This window comes from Eriocheir sinensis, chromosome 17 (assembly GCF_024679095.1).
Source record: "Eriocheir sinensis breed Jianghai 21 chromosome 17, ASM2467909v1, whole genome shotgun sequence".
Taxonomy (NCBI): domain Eukaryota; kingdom Metazoa; phylum Arthropoda; class Malacostraca; order Decapoda; family Varunidae; genus Eriocheir; species Eriocheir sinensis.
The window spans coordinates 5,785,659-5,805,658 of NC_066525.1; the positions used below are offsets into that span (position 1 = coordinate 5,785,659).

The 20,000-nt window shown below is 45.2% G+C and overlaps 1 protein-coding gene and 2 long non-coding RNA genes across 12 annotated transcripts in view; 1 reads left to right on the plus strand and 2 right to left on the minus strand.

Moving 5' to 3' along the window:
* Positions 1-20,000, minus strand: part of LOC126999856 (nascent polypeptide-associated complex subunit alpha, muscle-specific form-like) — an 85,021-nt gene that overhangs the window by 14,634 nt on the left and 50,387 nt on the right. For 7 of the 10 annotated variants that reach the window (XM_050862922.1, XM_050862926.1, XM_050862925.1 and 4 more), the window contains 3 exons: positions 6,739-6,826; positions 1,785-1,832; positions 693-867 (listed from right to left, as the gene is read on the minus strand). In XM_050862922.1, coding sequence (XP_050718879.1) covers positions 693-867; positions 1,785-1,832; positions 6,739-6,826 — 311 coding nt within the window. The remainder of the gene's footprint in view (positions 1-692; positions 868-1,784; positions 1,833-6,738; positions 6,827-20,000) is intronic. The other 3 variants (XM_050862929.1, XM_050862924.1, XM_050862928.1) reach the window with 1 other exon arrangement.
* LOC126999859 (uncharacterized) overlaps positions 1-20,000 on the plus strand; it is an 84,277-nt gene that overhangs the window by 4,712 nt on the left and 59,565 nt on the right. The gene's annotated exons all lie outside the window — the stretch shown is intronic.
* Positions 5,112-5,839, minus strand: LOC126999860 (uncharacterized). Its single transcript, XR_007753641.1, has 3 exons — positions 5,708-5,839; positions 5,375-5,617; positions 5,112-5,255 (listed from the first exon to the last, which is right to left on the minus strand). It is a non-coding gene; the product is annotated as an uncharacterized LOC126999860 (long non-coding RNA).

Below are 20,000 nucleotides of genomic sequence, written 5' to 3' on the forward strand. Positions count from 1 at the left end.
AGTAAAATACATGTGGTGAAGGGTATTTAAAGATCTAGTTGTGATGCATGAAGGGGGAGGCGTGTGGTGAAGAGGCTGTTGATATAAGACGTTACGGCGTTGCATAGGGCATGATGGAGGATGTTAAACCTTCTTGACGGGTTAGATTTCAAGTGGTGACGAGATAAAGTAATGCATCATAGGCGAGGATGAGGCTGCATAAGGGAAGGGTGAGGGAGAGAGGGAGAGAAAGGAGATGGAAGTATAAGGGAGAGGAGGAGAAGGAAGAGTGAGGGAGAGGATGGAAATAGAAGGGAGAGGCGAGAATGAGGCTGAGTGAGGGAGATGAAAGAATGAGGGAGAGGAGGGAGATAGAAAGGAGAGGGAGAGAAAGCAGATGGAAGTATAAGGGAGAGGAGAGAGATGGAAGAGTAAGGGAGATGATGGAGGTAGAAGGGAGAGTCGAGAATGAGGGTGAGTGAGGGAGATGAAAGAATGAGGGAGAGGGAGATGGAAGGGTGACTGGGTGAGGGAGAGAGGAGGATAATAGGAGAGGAGTTACGGTGAGGGGAGAGAGTATAATAATCATGACGTGAAGGAGTGGAGAAGAGGGAAGTGGAAGATTGATGCGGGGAGAGGAGAGAAAGGGGAGGATGGGGCCGTGAGGGAATGCTGGATGCTGAATGCTGACCCAAGATGGCGAGGGTACTGACCTTGCTCGTGTCTCCAGTATCATACTCGTACTTCTCGGTGACCACATGCGTCGAGTTGTCGGGGGTACGGTACTCGTGGCGGGTGTGGCGAACGTGGCCGCCGTCCTCCACCGTGGCAGCAGGGGCGAGGCTGCCGCTGCGGGACCCGGCTCGTGACCCGCTGCGTGATGAGCTCCTGAAAGAGGCGCAGAAGTGAGTGATGCTGTTACGTGACTCTTGTTGTTGGTGCTTTTGTTAAAACACTGAACACTGCTGAGGTCATGTATGTTGGGTGGGTGGGTGGGTGTGACAGTACAAAGGTCGGGGACAGTGTGGTGTTTGTTATTTTGAGTTAGTGTAGAATAGCGAGTCTCCCGTTGCAATCCGCCCGTTGTGATGGCTTGGGGAGACCTTCAGGGGCGGGGCAAGGGTGTGGTGGTGGTGGTGAGGCTGGGGTCAGGCGTGGGGTGAGGGGTATGGTCATGCATCCACCACCAGCACCATGACCTCTCTTTGTCAGCCACCGTCCGCAGTCTCCACGCTGTCGATGGGCGCTGAGGCTGACGGCTGTTGCTGTTTAGTGCGTGGCTGTTGTTTTTGTTGTTTTCCCGCACCATCGCAGCGACACGCATACACGCATACACACCACGCAAGGGGAAAACTGAATGATTCTGTCTTAGTGCCTCGTCCACCTAGCCGCCAGATGTCAGGTGCTGGCTAGGTGGTTAGAATCATATACCTTTTGCCCCGAGTGTGGCTGAAGCGACAGACCACAAGCCACCCACACCAGTACCGAGTAGAGGCCTGATCTCCGTAGCATCAGGGCGGCTGGAGCAGGTGGTCAAAAAAAGTTGAAAGCACACACCAGCGAGCGAATGACAACACTTACCCTCCGGCCACTATCCAGCTTTGCATGGGGTACTACAGACGACGCTGTTATCAACCACTCAACTATTCATGCAGGTGGCTTCAGGGCTAAACTATGCTATTATTGAGTTCTACACCCATACAGCAAGCTACGCGTCTAGACTATGGGGTGCTGGGTCCTCTGCCGAGGCTAGCACGGGGGAGGGAGGCAGTGGAGGGGAGGACGGTGCGGTCTGAAGCCATTACCTGAATATTTCCACGAAGCTGTCAGGCCTTTCGCCGTGGGAGGTGGTTCTGGGGTGGAACAGCGAGAACATGGTCAGATGCCGCTGGGAGCCGTCACCCGGCCTCTTGGTTTGTTTTAGAATATGTTTTTAGGGACGTTACTATTACCAGGGAGGGAGCGGCAAGGCAAGAGGAGCCAAGCCTGTTTGATGCTTAGTGAATAAAAAATGTTTGCATCAAGTTGAAAAAAAATCTATCCTACCATAAAATTCGCTCTGCAGGGTATAGAAGGATGTTTCGTTTAATCTTGTGGGGAATATCGAGAACCTGTATTTGAATTAAGAACAGGCGAGCAGACCTGACAGAAGGCAGAGGTGGGGGTGGTCGTTGGGTGGGGAAAAAGGCCAATGGAACTCATATCCCAATTGATACGTGAAGAAAATACACAAATTTGTACACGATCATCTTAATATAGGATAAAAATCATGAAACAGGAACGTGAGACCACCAAGGGAGGAGGAAAGGAAAACATGGGAAGGGGGAAAAGTGAAGGGTAGTGGAAGGTCCCAAGGGAATGTGAAATAGGGACGAAACTCTACCTAGACCTAGACTCTAAAGAAAATAAAGTAAGCATGCACTGTGAAATATATATCCACTACTGTGCTGTCCTATTTTCGTTTTACTTTTAAAGCGACCGCATTCAATCATCACATCATGCGAGATTTAAAGTGTGAGGGGACGGGGGGATCCGTGGTACTGGCAACATTGTCTCGACCTCGCCGTGGAACTCAAAAACAAACTGTGATGTCAGTGCTTTATCCCGGAACCAACACTCGAGCTCCCAGCCAAAACAGGTGACCATGGGCCTGGCCGTTTTATGCTGCCAAACCACCTATAAACACCGCGTCCAAGAACTTATTGTGACTCAGAGACAGCGTTGTAGCTTTTGTGAGAAGGTACAACGTCACGTGTGTGTTTGGGACTACATAAACACAAGTTGCGGCAGAAGCTCCCTACTGGCACGGTCCAAGAACCTACGTCACTGCACCTACTGACCACCTTGACTGGAGCTAAGATTATATAGGGGATTGACTTCTAATACTTTTTTGACCGTAAACAAGGTGCCGGTTCAGACATCTACAGAACTGACGTGACTGAAAAGATGAGATAAATCAATGTATAATCATGATGCATATGACTACTGAACTGTTGCCGTAGTCTGCAGGGTCGTGTCTTTCCTTAGGATTTATATTTTGTATGAAATGACTTTAGTCTTCCAAATATGTCGAGGCCGGTCTGGCGTAGGCCCCCGCGGGTCCTTTCCTCCCCTCTGCTCTGCCACACAGTCCCAACACCTATCCCTTCCTCTCATATGTAAGCTATAGGTAACATATGAGAGGGAAAAATAGGTGTTGGGACTGTGTGGCAGAGCAGAGGGGAGAAATGGACCCGCGGGAGCCAACGCCAAAACAGACTCGACAATTTTTTAATAGTGATTCCTACTTCTCTTATTTTGCTTGCCGTCTTTGTAAACACTGGCTAAAGCGGAACTGGGTGCACTGTGCGTCAGCTGCTGCGTCTCGGTGAGGGCTCGGATCCTACTTAAGGTGCTGCGGCCGATGTCGGAGGAAGGGGAAACACAAAAGGAAACCAAATGCTGCCTAAAAAGTGACCATGGGATAACAAATAAATCTAATCATGAGAACCGGGCCTTAGAGTATTTACAAAAGAACCAAATTGTATCTAGGAAGTCGGTGTGAGGAGAGAATACGTTTTACAATACCTTTGTTTGTGAATATGAAGTGACGTGTGTGTGTGTATGTGTGTGTGTGTGTGTGTGTTTAAAGAGCGAGAACGAGAGCAAGAGAGAGAGAGAGAGAGAGAGAGAGAGAGAGAGAGAGAGAGAGAGAATCGAGGGGAGAGGGCGGGGAGAGGTTGATGTTTATTGGAACTGAAGGGTCTGTCGGGGAGCCTGAGGTTCGCACAAGCCCTCGGACGCGGGTTGTGTGCGGTGGGGTGGTAAAAACACTGCCCGGCGGGTCTGTGTCGGGGAAATGATGGTGCATGGGGCGTGGCACGGGGCAGAGGCAGGACTTAGATCGGGGGGGGAGGGGGGGGGCAGGCCAGGGGGTGATTGGGGTGATGGTGAGACGGTTAGGAAATGGTGGGGAAGTGGACTAGGGGGAGATAAGTGAGATGGTGATGAAAACTAGTAGCGACAGGCGAGGCGGTGAATATATGGTGGAGAACGACTTTTTTTAGTTATTTATTTTTCTTAAGGGAGCATATGTTAGTATAGGTGCGCGTGGCCTCTGTGCGCATCTCCGTATCACTAACTCTTGAGGCTGTGGTGGACGATAGTTGGGGTTGTGTATTTTTCTTTTTTTTCTTTTTTTTTTGTCTGCCATTTACCTGTGCACGAAGAACCTATGCAACTCTCTCTCTCTCTCTCTCTCTCTCTCTCTCTCTCTCTCTCTCTGTTTTTTTTTTTTTTGTGTGTGCACCGTCGCCTACGCCCACACACACACACACACACACATACACACACACACAATCAAGTTTCCTCCCTCCACCTTACTGAGGAGAAATTTACGACCTCCGCCGTGTCTTTTTTTCCCTCTCTCTCTATTTTCGTTTTGTTCCCGTCGCTCCAAGTTGCCAGCCCTGCAGCGTGACCTTGGAGCCTGGTGGTCGCCTGAGCTTGTGTTTATTTCTCTCTCTCTCTCTCTCTCTCTCTCTCTCTCTCTCTCTCTCTCTCTCTCTCGTCAATTTGCTCAATACTGCATCCCTTACGTCACCTTTCCTCTCCATAGCCCATTACGTAACCTCTTTCACCCCTTTTCCTGCTTTGTATCCCATTAAAAGACTCCCCCCCCCCCTCTCTCTCTCTCGTGGATGCAATGCTTTTTTTACTGTCCGTCGCGTCGTGTCGCTCACTACCAAAGCGTCGCTATTTTTTTTCATTATTTCCCGCGTGTAAATCTCCCAGCCTCTCACAGTCCACCTACATCCTTGAAATGCTCCCCCGCCTGCACCACTGCCTCTCCAAGCTGCCTGTCTAAGCTGATCAATTGTTTCCACCTCAATTACGTAATATGGTCGATGCTGTGCCGCAAGTTTTTCGTAATCTTTTTAACATTTATACGTATCCCAGTGTTGCCGCGGCTCCTCTTAATTTTTTTTTCTTAAGGTCGGTGAAAAAAATAACGTCAATGCCGTTTTTTGTCTTTTGGGGCCTCGAGAGGGATCATGTGTCGGGCCTCTTATGTATCCTCCTCTTCTGCTTTACATACTTATAAGCTTTGGGTATTTGCTCAATTTCTTTTACTTCCATTTTTATTTTCTATTTGTTTTTATAAGTTTACGATCGACCTGTCCTTTCCATTCGTTCTTTCCTCTTTGCTATTTTACTTACTTAAGCTTTGGGTATTTGTTCAATTTTTTTTACTTCCATTTTTATTTTCTATTTGTTTTTATAAGCTTACGATCGACCTGTCCTTCCCATTCGTTCTTTTCTCTTCTGCTTTACATACTTATAAGCTTTGGGTATTTGTTCAATTTCTTTTACTTCCATTTTTATTTTCTATTTGTTTTTTAAGTTTACGATCGACCTGTCCTTTCCATTCGTTCTTTTCTCTTCTGCTTTACATACTTATAAGCTTTGGGTATTTGCTCAATTTCTTTTACTTTCATTTTTATTTTCTATTTGTTTTTATAAGTTTACAATCGACCTGTCCTTTCCATTCGTTCTTTCCCCTTCTGCTACTTTACATACTTATAAGCTTTGGGTATTTTCTCAATTTCTTTTACTTCCATTTTTATTTTCTATTCGTTTTTTTATGTTTACAATCGACCTGTCCTTTCCATTCGTTCTTTTCTTATCTGTTCAATTTCTTTTACTTCCATTTTTATTTTCTATTTGATTTTTTAAGTTTACGATCGACCTGTCCTTTCCATTCGTTCTTTCCTCTTCTGCTATTTTACATACTTAAGATTTGAGTATTTGTTCAATTTCTTTTACTTCCATTTTTTTTATATTCATTCACGAAACTTTACAATCGATCTGTCATTTCTTTTCGACCCCCTTCCTGTGTTTGCATAAAATACCGCAGTACTTGACACACTTTCAAACAGTGTTCTGAATATTGGTGGTCCAACTTCACAGGGAGAGAGTTCAGTATCAAACACTCCTTATCTTTTGTGTTAATAAATATTTTGGGATTCCTGCAGACGTAAGGACCCCAGGATGCTGCTTGCACTATCGTTTGTCACAGCGCTTTGAGTTTAGCCCGGAGTGAGCAGCCTTCCTCCTGCCGGTCCGTGCTGCAATGTATAGGTATAGCCAGCAGGGCCTTGGAAGAGTGCCTGGCGACCTTTTCACCGCACCAGCAACACCCAGCAACACGGAGCCTTATTATCAGTCGTCACCTTACTGTAGCTCGGCAACTAGACTCGTTTGAAGACTTCCTTAAGATTAGATAAAAACTTAGATAAGATAAATAGTGCGAGGGAAAATATCTCGTGTATCATTATCGGTTTGTCTGACAGATTTGAGAGAGGAGGAGAGTAAAAAAAATCAAGGTGAAATCTGTCAGTTCAAATACGGGAAGAGACAATAGGATATGCGCTGAAAACAGGGAAAGGAAGAATATTCGCAGCGTTAAAGGGGAAATGGAGAAATGAGTAATACCTGAAGGAGAAGACGGAAGGATATTACTGAGCATATGGTAGATGTGTTGGTATATAGTAAGAGACAGAGGAAGAGGAAGAGGCAGGTATCAGGTGTCATTGTACAGGTGTGAAGGGAAGCGTTCTAGGGAGTCGGGGGATTTACCTGAAGGAGACGGAAGGATATCAAGTGTTTAGCAGGTGTGTTAACGGATAGGAGGCAGAGAAAGAGGAAGAGGAAGAGGCAGGTACCAGGTGTCATTGTACAGGTGTGTAGGGAAGCGTTTTAAGGGGTCGGGGGATTTACCTGAAGGAGGAGACGAGGCTAGAATCTCCCCGTCCGTCCATCTCGCCGTCGCTACCCACCGTCGTTTTCAGGTCGTCCAGCATGCGGTCTGTGTGGAGGAGAGGAAATAGTTACCTTCCTGACTCTCCTGCTGACTCACCCCGACTTCCCACGACTCACTCACCACCTTCCTCCTTCATGGAAAGCTAATATCGTACTCCGCCTTTATTTTTTTTTTTTTGCATTTTTCTTTCTTTATTCCTAGACTTCTTTTAAACCTCATCGTCATCCTCTTTTAGTTTCCTTTTCGCTCTACTGAACTTTTATTTCTCTGTTCCTTCTTTTCCTCTTTCTCCACATTACTCCACTTTTTTTCTCTGTTCCTTCTTTTCATCCTTCTCCACAATACTCCACTTTTTTTTCTCTCTTCCTTCTTTTCCTCCTTCTCCATACTACTCCACTTTTTTTTCTCTACCTTCTACCTTCTCCTTTTCGTTCTACTCCACTTTTTTTCTCTCTTCCTTCTTTTCCTTCTTCTCCACACTACTCCACTTTTTTTCTCTACCTTCTACTCGTACCTTCTCCTTTCCGTTCTACTCCACTTTTTTTTCTCTCTTCCTTCTTTTCCTCCTCCACACTACTCCACTTTTTTTCCCTACCTTCTACTCGTACCTTCTCCTTTCCGTTCTACTCCACTTTTTTTTCTCTCTTTCTCTTTCTCCTTCTTCTCCACTCTACTCCACTTTTTTTTCTCTCTTCCTTCTTTTCCTCCTTTTCCGTTCTACTCCACTTTTTTTCTCCTCCTCCTCTTCCTCCTCCATTTTACTCCACTTTCTTTTCCCTCCTCCTTTGTTATCAGACTTACTGCAGACCTTCTCCTTCTCTTCCTCCTCCTCCTCTCTACTCCATCTTGTTTTCCCTCCTCCTTTTCCTCCTCCTTCATTTTACGCCACCTTTTATTTTTCCATCCACCTTTATTCTCAGACTTCTTGCACACCTTCTCCTCCACTTTCTTCTCTTTTTCCTCCTCCTTCTCCTTCTGCTTCTCCTCCTACTCCTCCTCCTGCTTCTCCTCCTGCTTCTCCTCCTCCTCTTCCTCAGTCTCCTACTCACCTGGTTCCTAGTCTCCGTATAGAATAGATCATGCTTTAAGAATTAGTAATGGTGCAATGCGAATAATACAGATAAATAGAGTGAAAAATATATATAGTTTTAACCCTACGAGGATGAATGAGGGAACGTTAGGGCTCGAGGTAATGGGACGAGGAATTCTGTCTCTTATGGGCTTTGGGGCTGAGAGTGTGGGGGCTGGGTTGCATCACGAAGCATGTGTAACCCCGCCTCGCCCCGCCCCGCCCCGCCCCGGCACCCCCCCTCCCCGCCTCCTGACCCCAACCCACCCTTATATGGCCCTGGACACATTTATGGGACACCTCGCTCCGCCCTCCGTCAGTAGCGGCATGAGTGGGGTGTGTGTGTGTGTGTGTGTGTGTGTGTGTGTGTGTGTGTGTCGTCATCTGCATGCACCTCCCACGCACCTGTCCCACGCATGTCTCACCTTCCTTGAATCTCTCTTCACACCTGACTACACCTCTGCCTACCTACCAGTCTCTCTCTCTCTCTCTCTCCCCCCTTTCATACATATACTCCCACCCACTCACTAACTCACTCTCTCTCACTATCTCTCTGTCTATCTATCTACCTATATATCTTTATCTATCAATATATCTTCAATTATGTTAGAACAACCAAGCGAATACATTGTTCAAGTCGATTCTTACTTACTTTTGCAACAATTTTAAGGAATACATTTGTAGAAAAGTTTGTGTTTATAAACCTTTACACCTCGCTAGAGAAAGGGAGGGAAAAAAAGCTGTTTGCGTTCATGTGTTCAAAACTCCCAAGACTTATGAACTTGCTATGTAGGTTCTAAAGAGTTTATTTGTAGAAAGGTTTGTGTTTTGGATCCTTTACAGCTCGCTAGAGAGAGAAAAGGAGGGAAAAAAAGCTGTTTGCGTTCATGCATTCAAAACTGCCAAGACTTATGAACTTGCTATGTAGGTTTTAAGAAATATATTTGTAGAAAAGTTTGTGTTTTGGAACCTTTACAGCTCGCTAGGGAGAGAAAGGGAGGAAAAAAAGCTGTTTGCGTTCATGCATTCAAAACTTCCAAGACTTATGAACTTGCTGTGTAGGTTTTAAGGAGTATATTTGTAGAAAAGTTTGTGTTTTGGGACCTTTACTGCTCGCTAGAGAGAAAGGAAAAAAAAAAGCTGTTTAAAATCATGGATTCAAAACTGCCGAGACTTATGAACTCGCTATGTAGGTTTTAAGGAATATATTTGTAGAAAAGTTTGTGTTTTGGGACCTTTACTGCTCGCTAGAGAGAAAGGAAAAAAAAAAACTGTTTAAATTCATGGATTCAAAACTGCCAAGACTTATGAACTCGCTATGTAGGTTTATCGTGTTCGTGTTTGGGCTGCGAGACAATCTGAATGCGTTAAGTGGGGCAGGACCATAAACCCGACCCAGGTAAACACGATTGCCTCCTCCCGCAGAGACAGCCGTCCACTATAACATTCGAAGCTTAGGAGAACACGGAGAAGGGAAGATAAGAGGAGGAGGATGATGAGGAGGAGAAGGAAGGGAAGATAAGACACAAAGACAATGGAAATATTAGCGAGTCACCCAATACGACCAAACGAAGGAGGAGGAGGAAGAAGAAAAAGAAGAAGAAGAAGAAGAAGAAGAAAAAGAAGAAGAAGCAGAGAAGGAGGAGGAGGAGAGGGAAGCGAAGGAGGAAAACATAGGCGAGGCGTCGTGATGGCAATGTAGATAGTTGGCGTTTGATGATTCCCAAGGTTCGAATCCTTCTATCAATATCCTCCTTCCTACACCACCCTTTCCTCCTCCTCCTCCTCTTCTTGAACGCCTCCCGGCCCCAGCTCAAGGCACTAATTGGCTCGCTGACTGTTTAACAAGCAAGCAAATTAACGAACTGACCCTCATCGTAAAGTATAGAGTGACTGCAACCTCTGGGATAGCCTTGCATCCTCTCCTCTCTCCTCACTCTCAACGCCCCGCCTCGGCTATCTCTTGCATGCATACCTGCCTCTCCTCCTCCTCCTCCTCCTCACCGCTATGCAAATAATATCCTCCTCCTCCACTTGCTTCCCTCCTCCTCCTTCTCTTCCTCCTCCTCTCTCAAGCTCCCTATTGCCGTATGCTTTTCCTCAGGTCAATGTATGTATGGTTAACTATCCCTATGTTCTCGTTAATCCTTGTTTTGTCCTTGTGTTCAACGAGGAAGGCGTGACCATTGTGTTAGGCTAGTGTTGGACGCGGGTCTTGTTGCCTTATACGTGTGAACTCCGGGCACCTGACAACAGCTTACGAATTCTTGGGAGTGGAGCAGCGTTGTACCAGATTATCGGACTCTCCACAGTGTATTATCCGGTTTCCGACTCTCCCTATTGCGAAAAACATCAGTACTAAACGGTTTCAATAATAACTTTAAATAGAGTGTCGTTATATTTGTGGGTACGACGGTTTTGGGGGGCATGAAACCGATGAATGTAATATCTTCGTGTGGTTAAGTGCTTGAGTGGCGCGGGGAAGGGAGAGTTAAGAGAGGCGAGGGAGAGGGAACTGATAGGGTACTTAAAGGAAAATAACCATAGAAGAGAAAAGGAAAAGGGTTGGGAGAGGAAAAGTGTGTAGTTAGTAGAAAAAAGGTCTTGAATAGGGAAAAACATATAGAGAAAAGGAAAAGTGTTGGAAAACGAAAAGTGTGAAGTTAGAAGAAAAAGTCTTGAATAAGGAAAAACATATATAGTGAAAAGGAAAAGGGCTGAAAAAAAGGAAAAAAAACAAGTAGGAAATGTAGTAAGAGGGAAAGGGAACAGAAGGATTAGATTAGAAAGATAAGCGACTGAAAGAAGACAGAAGGGAAGAAAGGAGGAAAAAGATGAACTAAAGAAGAAAAAAAGAAAAAGGGCTGGAAAAGGAAAAAACATGTAAAATTTATAGTAATAGGCGAATAAAAAGGGAACAAAAGGGAAAATGGAAAAAAATGGGTAAAATGAAAAGATAATAAAATGAGGAAAAGAGAATAACTATAGAGAAGAAAAGTGAAGGGGATGAAAAGGAGAGGGATAAAAGGAATGTGAGAGGAGGCTAATACGGAAAACATGTTAAACGGGGCAGACATGACAAGATAGAAGGAGAATGTGGGACGAAGGGGAGATGGGAGAAGAGATTTGGCAGGGAGGGGAGAGAAAATAAAGAGAAAGTAAATAGGTGAACGAAGGGTTGACGAAAGGGAAATAAGATGAAAGGGTGGATAAACAGATAAGCAGAGGAGGAGGAAGAGGAAGAGGAGGAGGTAAGGCAGAGTGAGGTGAGAGAAGGAAATGTTGGCAAAAGGAAAATCAGATGAAAAAGGGGAATAAACAGATAAAGAAGGAGGAGGAGGAGGAGGAGGAGAAAGAGGACGAAAGGGAAGGGAAGGATTGGCGAAAGGAAAATGAGATAAAAAAAGGAATAAACAGATAAAGAAGGAGGAGGAGAAGTAGGAGAATTAAGGAGGACGAAAGGGAAGGGACGGAGAGGGTTAAGCTATAGGTGAAGGAAGGAAGGATTGGCGAAAGGAAAATCAGATGAAAAACGAAATAGACTGACAGAGGAGGGGGAGGAGGAGGAGGAGGCAAGGTGAGGGAAGGGACAGTGAGAAAGGAAGGGTGGGTGAAAGGCAAATTCAGATAAAACGAGGAATAATTAGAAAGAAAAGGAGGAAGAGGAACAGGAAGCAAGGTGAGGGGAAAGACAGGTTGTTGCCATGTAGTGTTCTAAGTTTGGAGGCGCCATCATGCACACGGGGGGAGAGAGGGGGGGAAAGGAGGGGGGGAGGGAGGGGGAGGCTGCATATAGGCCACGGGTGCAAGAATAGAGATGTCATGATTTTGTGGTTCGCGGCGGCTTCTTGAGGAGGCGGCGCCGGGGTGGAGTAACTCGATCTGGTGTGCTTCTTGTTCTGTGCTTCGCTTCCCCGCCTGTGCTTCCCCCGTCCTGGTCTTGTCTTTTGTTGTGGTAGACTGACTTTGTGATTTGTGGAGTAGTGGTATTTTTTGGTATTTCTGTTGTTTCATTTGTAACTTTACCTAATCTAACCTAACCTAACCTAACCTAATCTAAATACTTAGCTTTTATTTGTATTCCTTTTTTATTTTTATTCTATTTGTATTTGTATTTGTGAAGTAGTGATATTCTTGGTATTTCTGTTGTATTTCATTTGTAACCTTACCTAACCTAACCTAACCTAACCTAATCTATGTGCTTAGCTTTTATTTGTATTCCTTTTTTATTTTTATTCTATTTGTATTTGTATTTGTGAAGTAGTGATATTCTTGGTATTTCTGTTGTATTTCATTTGTAACCTTACCTAACCTAACCTAATCTATGTACTTATCTTTTATTTGTATTCCTTTTTTATTTTTATTTGTATTTGTATTTGTGAAGTAGTGATATTCTTGGTATTTCTGTTGTATTTCATTTGTAACCTAACCTAACCTAACCTAACCTAACCTAACCTAACCTATGTACTTATCTTTTATTTGTATTCCATTTTTATTTTATTTTTCTTATCTATTATCTTTTTTTCTTTTACTATATTTTCGTTTTCTTTTACCGTTTTCATTTTTCTTTTTCTTTTTCTATATATTTCTTTTTCTTATTTGATATTTCTGTTGTGTTTCATTTGTAACCTAACCTAACTTAACCTAACCTAACCTATGTACTTATCTTTTATTAGTATTCCATTTTTTTTTATTTTTCTAATCTATTATCTTTTTTTTCTTTTACCATATTTTCATTTTCTTTTACCGTTTTCATTTTTCTTTTTCTTTTTCTATTTCTATATATTTCTTTTCTATTCTTTTTCTTCCTTCCTTTTCTATTTGTACTTTTGGTTCAGACGTGAAGGAATGAGTCTAAATTGGGTACACTGAGTCACGTCCGGTCCACCTTTAAATTTAGCAGCAGTGACCCGTCCCACCCACCTCCAACTCATGCCCAGGTGGAGGGAAGAGGTATGAAGCCTTAGGGAGGCGTAAAGGAGGGCACACACACACACACACACACACACACACACACACACACGGGGGGTCAGGTAAAGGGACGCATCACTCCCTTCATTCTTCCCTTCAGGAGGAGGAGGAGGAGGAGGAGGAGGAGGTCGGTGTAGTGGTGTGTGTGTGTGTACCTGTTGGGGAGATGCCAAGTAATTCCCTCCCCCCCTACTTCCCCACTCCCCTCTTCCCCACTTCTCCCCCCTCCCTCCCCCCTCCCTCCGAGCTTTCTTTAGCACAGTGCGAACGAGGACACTTCTTCCCCCTTCCCCCACTCCGTTCATGTCCCTCTCCTCCCCCTCCTCCTCCTCTTCCTCCTCCTCCTCCTCCTCCTCCTCCTCCCCCCAAACCAGTCACAGGAGGTAGGTGCTCTAGACTTGCCCTAACCTGTCACCTCTACCCCCCCCCCCCCGCACACACACACACACACACACACACACACCGTCCCCTTACGACCCCAGCGCTTCCCCACCTGCAATAGTGAAGCCTCCCCCCCTCCCCCCCCGTTTCCTCCCCCCCCCCATCAATCCTGTTGTTAAAAACGACCTCCGCGAAACACGACACAGAGGTAGAATAAACATTTACACCAAGTACAAGTGTTATTACCACGGATACGACGCACCCCAGTAGTAGTAGTAGTAGTAGTAGTAGTAGTAGCAGAAGCAGTACTAATATATTTGACAGTAACCATAAAAATAGGCGCATTGGCAGTTGTTGTATAAGAGCAAGATATTTTTAGAGGCCACATCATCTTGATTATAGTCTTTTTTTATCTTATTCATTCTTTTATTTATAGTTATTTGCAGCCGATATCTCAATCCCTCCTCTTCCTCCTCATCATCATCATTTTTTCTTCTTTTACTTATTACTATTATCATTATCATTATTGTAAAAAGATATGTTATAGTGTTTAGAGTTGTGAGTGATGGAAGTGATGAGTATGGTGTCTCGAGGATGGGGAGTGTGGTGAAGGTATATGGAGGCACTACTGAGGGGATGGGAGGGTATGGGAGCTACAGAGGAAATGGGTGTACAGATAAAGAGGCTGGGGCATGAAGAGCGGGCAAGAATGTGGGATGGGTTTTGAGTGCATGAAAGGAAGGGGGAGATTGTGGAAGGGAGCACCGGGGCATGTGGAAGGGGTAGATGTGGACATGTGGAAGGGGTGACTATATAGAGGCCAGCGTTACTAAATTATCGTACTCAGCCACGCAGCACATTATATTTTCCGGTTTCTGAGTCACAGCTATCGCAAACAAACACCAATAAGTAACGCTTTAACGATAACTCTAACTGGAATCTCGTTATCTCTGTGGGTAGGAGAGTTTTGGGCCCTGGAACTGATTATAGCGATGTTTTGAGTACGATAATATGGTAACGCTGCTAGGGGCACATGTGGAAAGACTGTTGTACGAGGAAGCAGAAGAGTGGATTTGGAGTTAACAGAGACACAACATGAACCTTCTAGCTCTCGTCAGTCTCTATAAGTTCTGGGTCATTGAAAAATAGATAAGAGATATGGGCGTGTGGACAGCTGTGGGGCCAAGTTGTATTCCATTTGTACTTATCTTTTATTTGTATGCCATTTTTATTTTATATTTCTAATCTGTTATTTTTTTTCTTTTTCTATATTTTCGTTTTCTTTTACCGTTTTCATTTTTCTTTTTCTATTTTTTTTCTATCTCTTTTCTAATCTTTTTCCTCCTTCCTTTTCTATTTGTACTTTTCTATTTGGGGATGTGGAGGGGCTATTTTATGTGGAGTGACAAGACGATGGTATGTGGAGCCGGGAGAGTGGATGCGAAGCGAACAGAAGAATGGCATAAACAAACTCTCTTTAGACCCAGAAAGAAGATATTCCGGGCCACTGAAAAACAAATAACGAGTACCACGATATTTAGATTGGTATTATGAGACACTATCGCTTCTCACATTAACAATTTCTAAAGGTACAGAGGGGGTCAGTCGGGTTCTAATGAGTGTTTCTTCAGGTTCATGGTACAGGTGAAGGGTCAAACTACCACTAGGGCCACAAAACTGCAACTGGAAATGCCCACAACTCTTACGAAAGCCTTGTCAAATATGTATTCTTGGGCGGCGAAATGTCTTATAATACGACCCGTAGAGACCATCACATAACATTAAAAAAGCGACAGAGGAGCGGAAGGAAGGGTGCAGGTAGGTAGGGTGTTATGGTAGGGAGTATGAGGGCGAGTGGGCGTGGCAAGGTGAGGCAGGGTGAGGCAGAGTGAGGCTGAGGGCGGCATTGCAGGTACAGTCAGCCAGTACACGAATAGACCTGAGGAAAAATGGGTCAGGTATCTGGCGGCCTCACACCCCCGGCTCGCTCCATTTTCCTCGCATGTAAACACACGAGCTCGGCCAATGTTGATGCGTGGCGTAAACATGTAGACCGTCGACTTCCAATTACTTTATTCCGTCCCTCACCTTCCTGTACCCAACGCGGAGATGCTCAGGTTGTTAGACGCTACCGACTCTCATATCAGTTATTTCTAAATGCCAAAACAGAGGTAAAATGCGTTCTCTGAGTGTTTTTGTGGAGTTCATGGTACAGAAGCCTTGTCAGACTCCCACCAGGGTCAAAAAACTATCCCTGGAGAGCCCCACAACTCCTATGAAAGCCATGTCAAATGTGTGTGCTTGAGGGAGGTTAGCAAAAGGGGATTCGTATTCACAAACACTTAATTCTCTTGCTACGACTGTTTTCTAAGATCTGAGGAGAGGACACGAGGAAGAAAGATAAAAGAAAAGGAAAAGAAAAGGAGGAAAGAAAAGAAAGAGAAAGAAAAGGAAGAAAGCAGGAGGAAGATAGATGAAGAAAAAAAGAAAGAGAAAGAAAAGGAAGAAAGCAGGAGGAAGGAAGATGAAGAAGACAAAAGTTGAGGAAACGAGGAAGTAGGGAAGAAAAGAAAAGGAGGAAAGAAAAGAAGGAGAAAGAAAAGGAAGAAAGCAGGAGGAAGGAAGACGAAGAAGAAAAGAAAGGGAAAGAAAATGAAGAAAGGAAGGAAGACGAAGAAGAAAAGAGTTGAGGAAACGAGGAAATAAGAAAGAAAAGACCAGGAAAAGGCAAGATTAGTCGGGATCTCATGAGTCTATTTCCCGTTAATGGCGTAGAAACCTTATCAAACTACCACCGGGCTCGTCAAACCACCCATGGAAACCCCAACAACTTATCCGGGACTTAAAATGACGAACCAAGGCGTCGAGGCGTTTGAGGATATGGACCCGGGACTGTTTTTTCTCTCAGCGTTCTGGAAAAAGTGGTCAGCGAGGGAGGAGTGGAGAAACACGTACACAGGAAGAGCTTGAAGGTGGTGGACTGAGGTGAGGCGTCGCGCGAGGTGCCAAGATCATTAATACAGAAACAACGACGCACAATCTCCTCATTATTATTATTAACATGGCAGAGCTACATCATCATTATCGCGGCAGAGAAAGCAAACACTACTAACCGTCATTAACATGTTATAGGCCAGTCATATAAGTGCACGTCTTAAGGTGTCTTACGTGCCCCTTCAGCGGTGTCTTACGTGCCCCCATCACCACGGAGACTGCCCGGAAGATCGAGATAAGAGATGAAGGGTACGAGAGCAAGCAGAGGGAGACGCCGAATCACCAATCAGCGACGTTGCAAAAAGAGTCTTCGTGCATGAGTGAGCGGGTTGATGGAAGGTTCGGTGCAGATAAGTATAGCCAAGGTTTATTTAGATCTTGAGTAAAGCCATCACCTGTTGAGCTGCGTTTACCTCCTTGTGGACATTGAACCCGCACGATCGTACCCACGCCAGAAGGGATTATTATTTTTTTTACAACAAAGGAGACAGCTCAAGGGCACAAAAAAAAGGAAACAATAATAAAAAAAAAGCCCGCTACTCGCTGCTCCCACAAAAAAGAATCAAAAGAGGTGGCCGAAGAGAGGTAATTATTTGATTTAAGTGTGGAGCCTCGACGTTACACTCATCTTGATCAGTAGTTTCTTGATTCATACATATTATCTGATTTTTTTTACCTGAGTCTGAGCTGGTGCAGGTGTTGGTTACTTAAGGGCCACCATGAGGAAAAGCTTACCGCTCCTTTGTGTATCTCTTAGGACTCGTAGGATACATCAGGATACACAAGGATATAACGAAACTACAAGAGGCAAGACAGCGATATTTCCTTCCCATCCATAAATACATCTAACCTCTATATTTAAAGCCTTTAGTTGTGTTTTCCTCAACTATATAGATACCTGCTAACTTTGGTCTGGACTAGCCATTACAGTAAATAGGTGATATTCTGCCTATATTCTGAATAGTCATGTATTGAGAAGTTGATGGACGCTGTATACGGTTTAGCGGGAGAAAGGAGGACGAAGAAAATGAGGAAAGGATATGAGGAATAAAGAGGGAAGGAAAGAAAAACGAAAGGGGAAAAGGAAAGAAAGGAAAAAGAAAAAGCAAGCAAGCAAGAGAGGGAGGAAGAAGAAAAAGAGGAGAGGAAATGAGGAAAAAAGAAAGAAAGAAGAAAAGAAAGAGAAAATAAAGACAGGAAAGAAAGAAAGAGAATAGGAAGAATAAACAAAAGAGGACAGAAAAAGAGGAATAAAAAACGAAGAAAAGAAAAGGAAAAAAAAGAACGAAAGAAAACGAAAAGAAAGACATGAAAAAAAGAAAAAAAATAAAGACCCAGAAAGCAGGAGAGCAGACGAGAACGAAAAAGAAAGAAAAAAGAGATGAAACGAGAAAGAAAGAGACCACTGTTCCTTGCATAGCAGCACTGGAGCCCCGCGGCACTCTCCCCTGGCAGGACTGGGTCGTTGACGGGCCGCCCACCCATGCACCGACGGGTCTGGGCTGGGCGAGTTCGTGGCCTGACGGACGCTCAAGCCCTCTCCTTCATCCTCTGGGCGCCGGGTTCCTCGCTCATCAGTTTTATTGCTCTGGCTACACTCATTTGCGACGGGCATTAGAGATGGCTTGACTTGCCCCGTGAAAATATGCGATGCTGAACCAGAAAAAAAGTAAATGATAAAGGGTAAACAGATGGCTTAGGTGCGGCGGCGGTGGCGGTGGTGGCGGTGGTGATGGCATTGGTCCATGGCACGGCACCTCAACCATGCCTCAACCCCCCCACGCCGCCCCCCTCTACCCCCCGTACCCCCCAACCTGTGCCTTTTGCTCCCCCCTCACACTCTCCCGTCCACACACACACACACACACACACACATACTATATCTCTCAAGCAAGGAGAATAATGGCGTAAGAAGGTTTAAGTTTAGCATTCAGTTCCATTAACACAACAAGGGCGCAGCATCACACCAGGCAATTAGAGGAGGATGAAGCAAGCCCGCAGGAAGTCTCACTGATATGGCAACGCTGCGGCCGCGGATGAAGAAGAGATTGAGTTTCTTTAATGGCCGCGTAATTGTTAGTAATGGCGTGAGACGAGTGGGTGAAGGTTAGGCTGTATTGGTGATTGTGGCGGTGATGGTGAAGGTCGTGGTGATGGTGATGGTGATAGTTGTTGTTAGCACCATCGTTCCTATTATTATTCCGTTCTGCCTTCTAGTACAGCCACGCCCCAACTATCTCCTCCTTCCTCGTCCCCCTCTCTAGCGTCATGTCTTAGGTCACTGCGCTTGTGTTGTGTTTTCTAATGATTTTGATTCCGCCATCCCAACCCCGAAAAAAAGTGCTATTTATGCATTTTCTTTCATGTGCATGCGTGGGAGTCTTGAGTGTTTAGCATCCACGTGTGAGGGGGGAGGAGGGGAGGAAAGGGGAGAAAGAGGAGAGAGTATGCGTGGAGAGGAAGGAGGTAGGGGAGAGAGAGAAATGGAGAGAGTATGGGAGACTTGAGTGAGGGAGAGGAGGAAGGGAGAGGAGAAGGGGAGAGAGAGAAAGGAAAAGGGGAGGTAAGTAAAGAGAAAGGAGATGTGAGGTGTGTGTGAGGAGGTGTGTGATATCTGCGTGTTGTCAATTTTACCTTATATGAAAACAGAAGACACATTTTAAGTCAGTAAAGTAATTATAAATCTTATTCCTATTGTAATCTTTCTTATCATGCCAGTCGTAGTGAGATAAAGATAAAGGAGAAGGAGGAGAAGGAGGACGAAAGGGAAGGGACGGAGAAGGGTAAGCGGGTGAAGGAAGGAAGGATTGGCAAAAGGAAAATCAGATGAAAGATGGAATAGACAGACAGAGGAGGGGGAAGAGAGGAGGAGGAGGAGGCAAGGTGAGGGAAGGGAGGAGGAGGAGGAGGAGGAGGCAAGGTGAGGGAAGGGACGGTGAGGAAGGGAGGGTGCGCAAAAGGAACATCAGATAAAAGGAGGAATAATTAGAAAGAAAAGGAGGAAGAGGAGGAAGCAAGGTGAGGGGAAAGACATGGCGGGAGTTCATCTGTACCGGGAAGCAAAAGTGAACACAACCTTGAATGAGGGGTTCCGTTTTAGCTCAAGAGGGATAACCCATTTAACTTCATCGGCAAGAGTTTTCTCCTCCTCCTCCTCTTGCTCATTCAGGTCAGTTGCAGGATAAGAAGCGATTTAGACCTCATTACAACGTCCTTCCCTCCCTCCTCCTCCTCCTCCCGCTCATTCAGGTCAGTTGCAGAGTGGAGAGCGATTTAGACATCATTAATACGTCGCTTCCCTGTGCTTTCTGAAACATTGCTGGCTCCTCCTTCATCTCCTACTCCCCATCCTACAGGCCGGTTTTAGGGTAGAGATTTAGACCCCAAATACACGTCGCTTCCCTGTGCTTTCTGAAACATTGCGGGGCCCCTCCTTCATCTCCTACTCCCCATCTTACAGGCCGGTTTTAGGGTAGAGATTTAGACCCCAAATACACGTCGCTTCCCTGTGCTTTCTGAAACATTGCGGGGCTCCTCCCTCATCTCCTACTCCCCATCTTACAGGCCGGTTTTAGGGTAGAGATTTAGACCCCAAATATACGTCGCTTCCCTGGGCTCATATTCCCAAACATTTCAGGGCCTCAAGCTGGGATGCAAAAGGCGAGGGCCGAGTCTTCCTCTGCCCCGTCATTGCAAGTCGTCGATCTTGTTACATGGCCCAGGACGGTTACATAAGATCAACTCGTTCTCCTCCACCCATCTGTCCGCAACACTTGTCTCGATGGGGTGCCAGAAGGGGTGGGG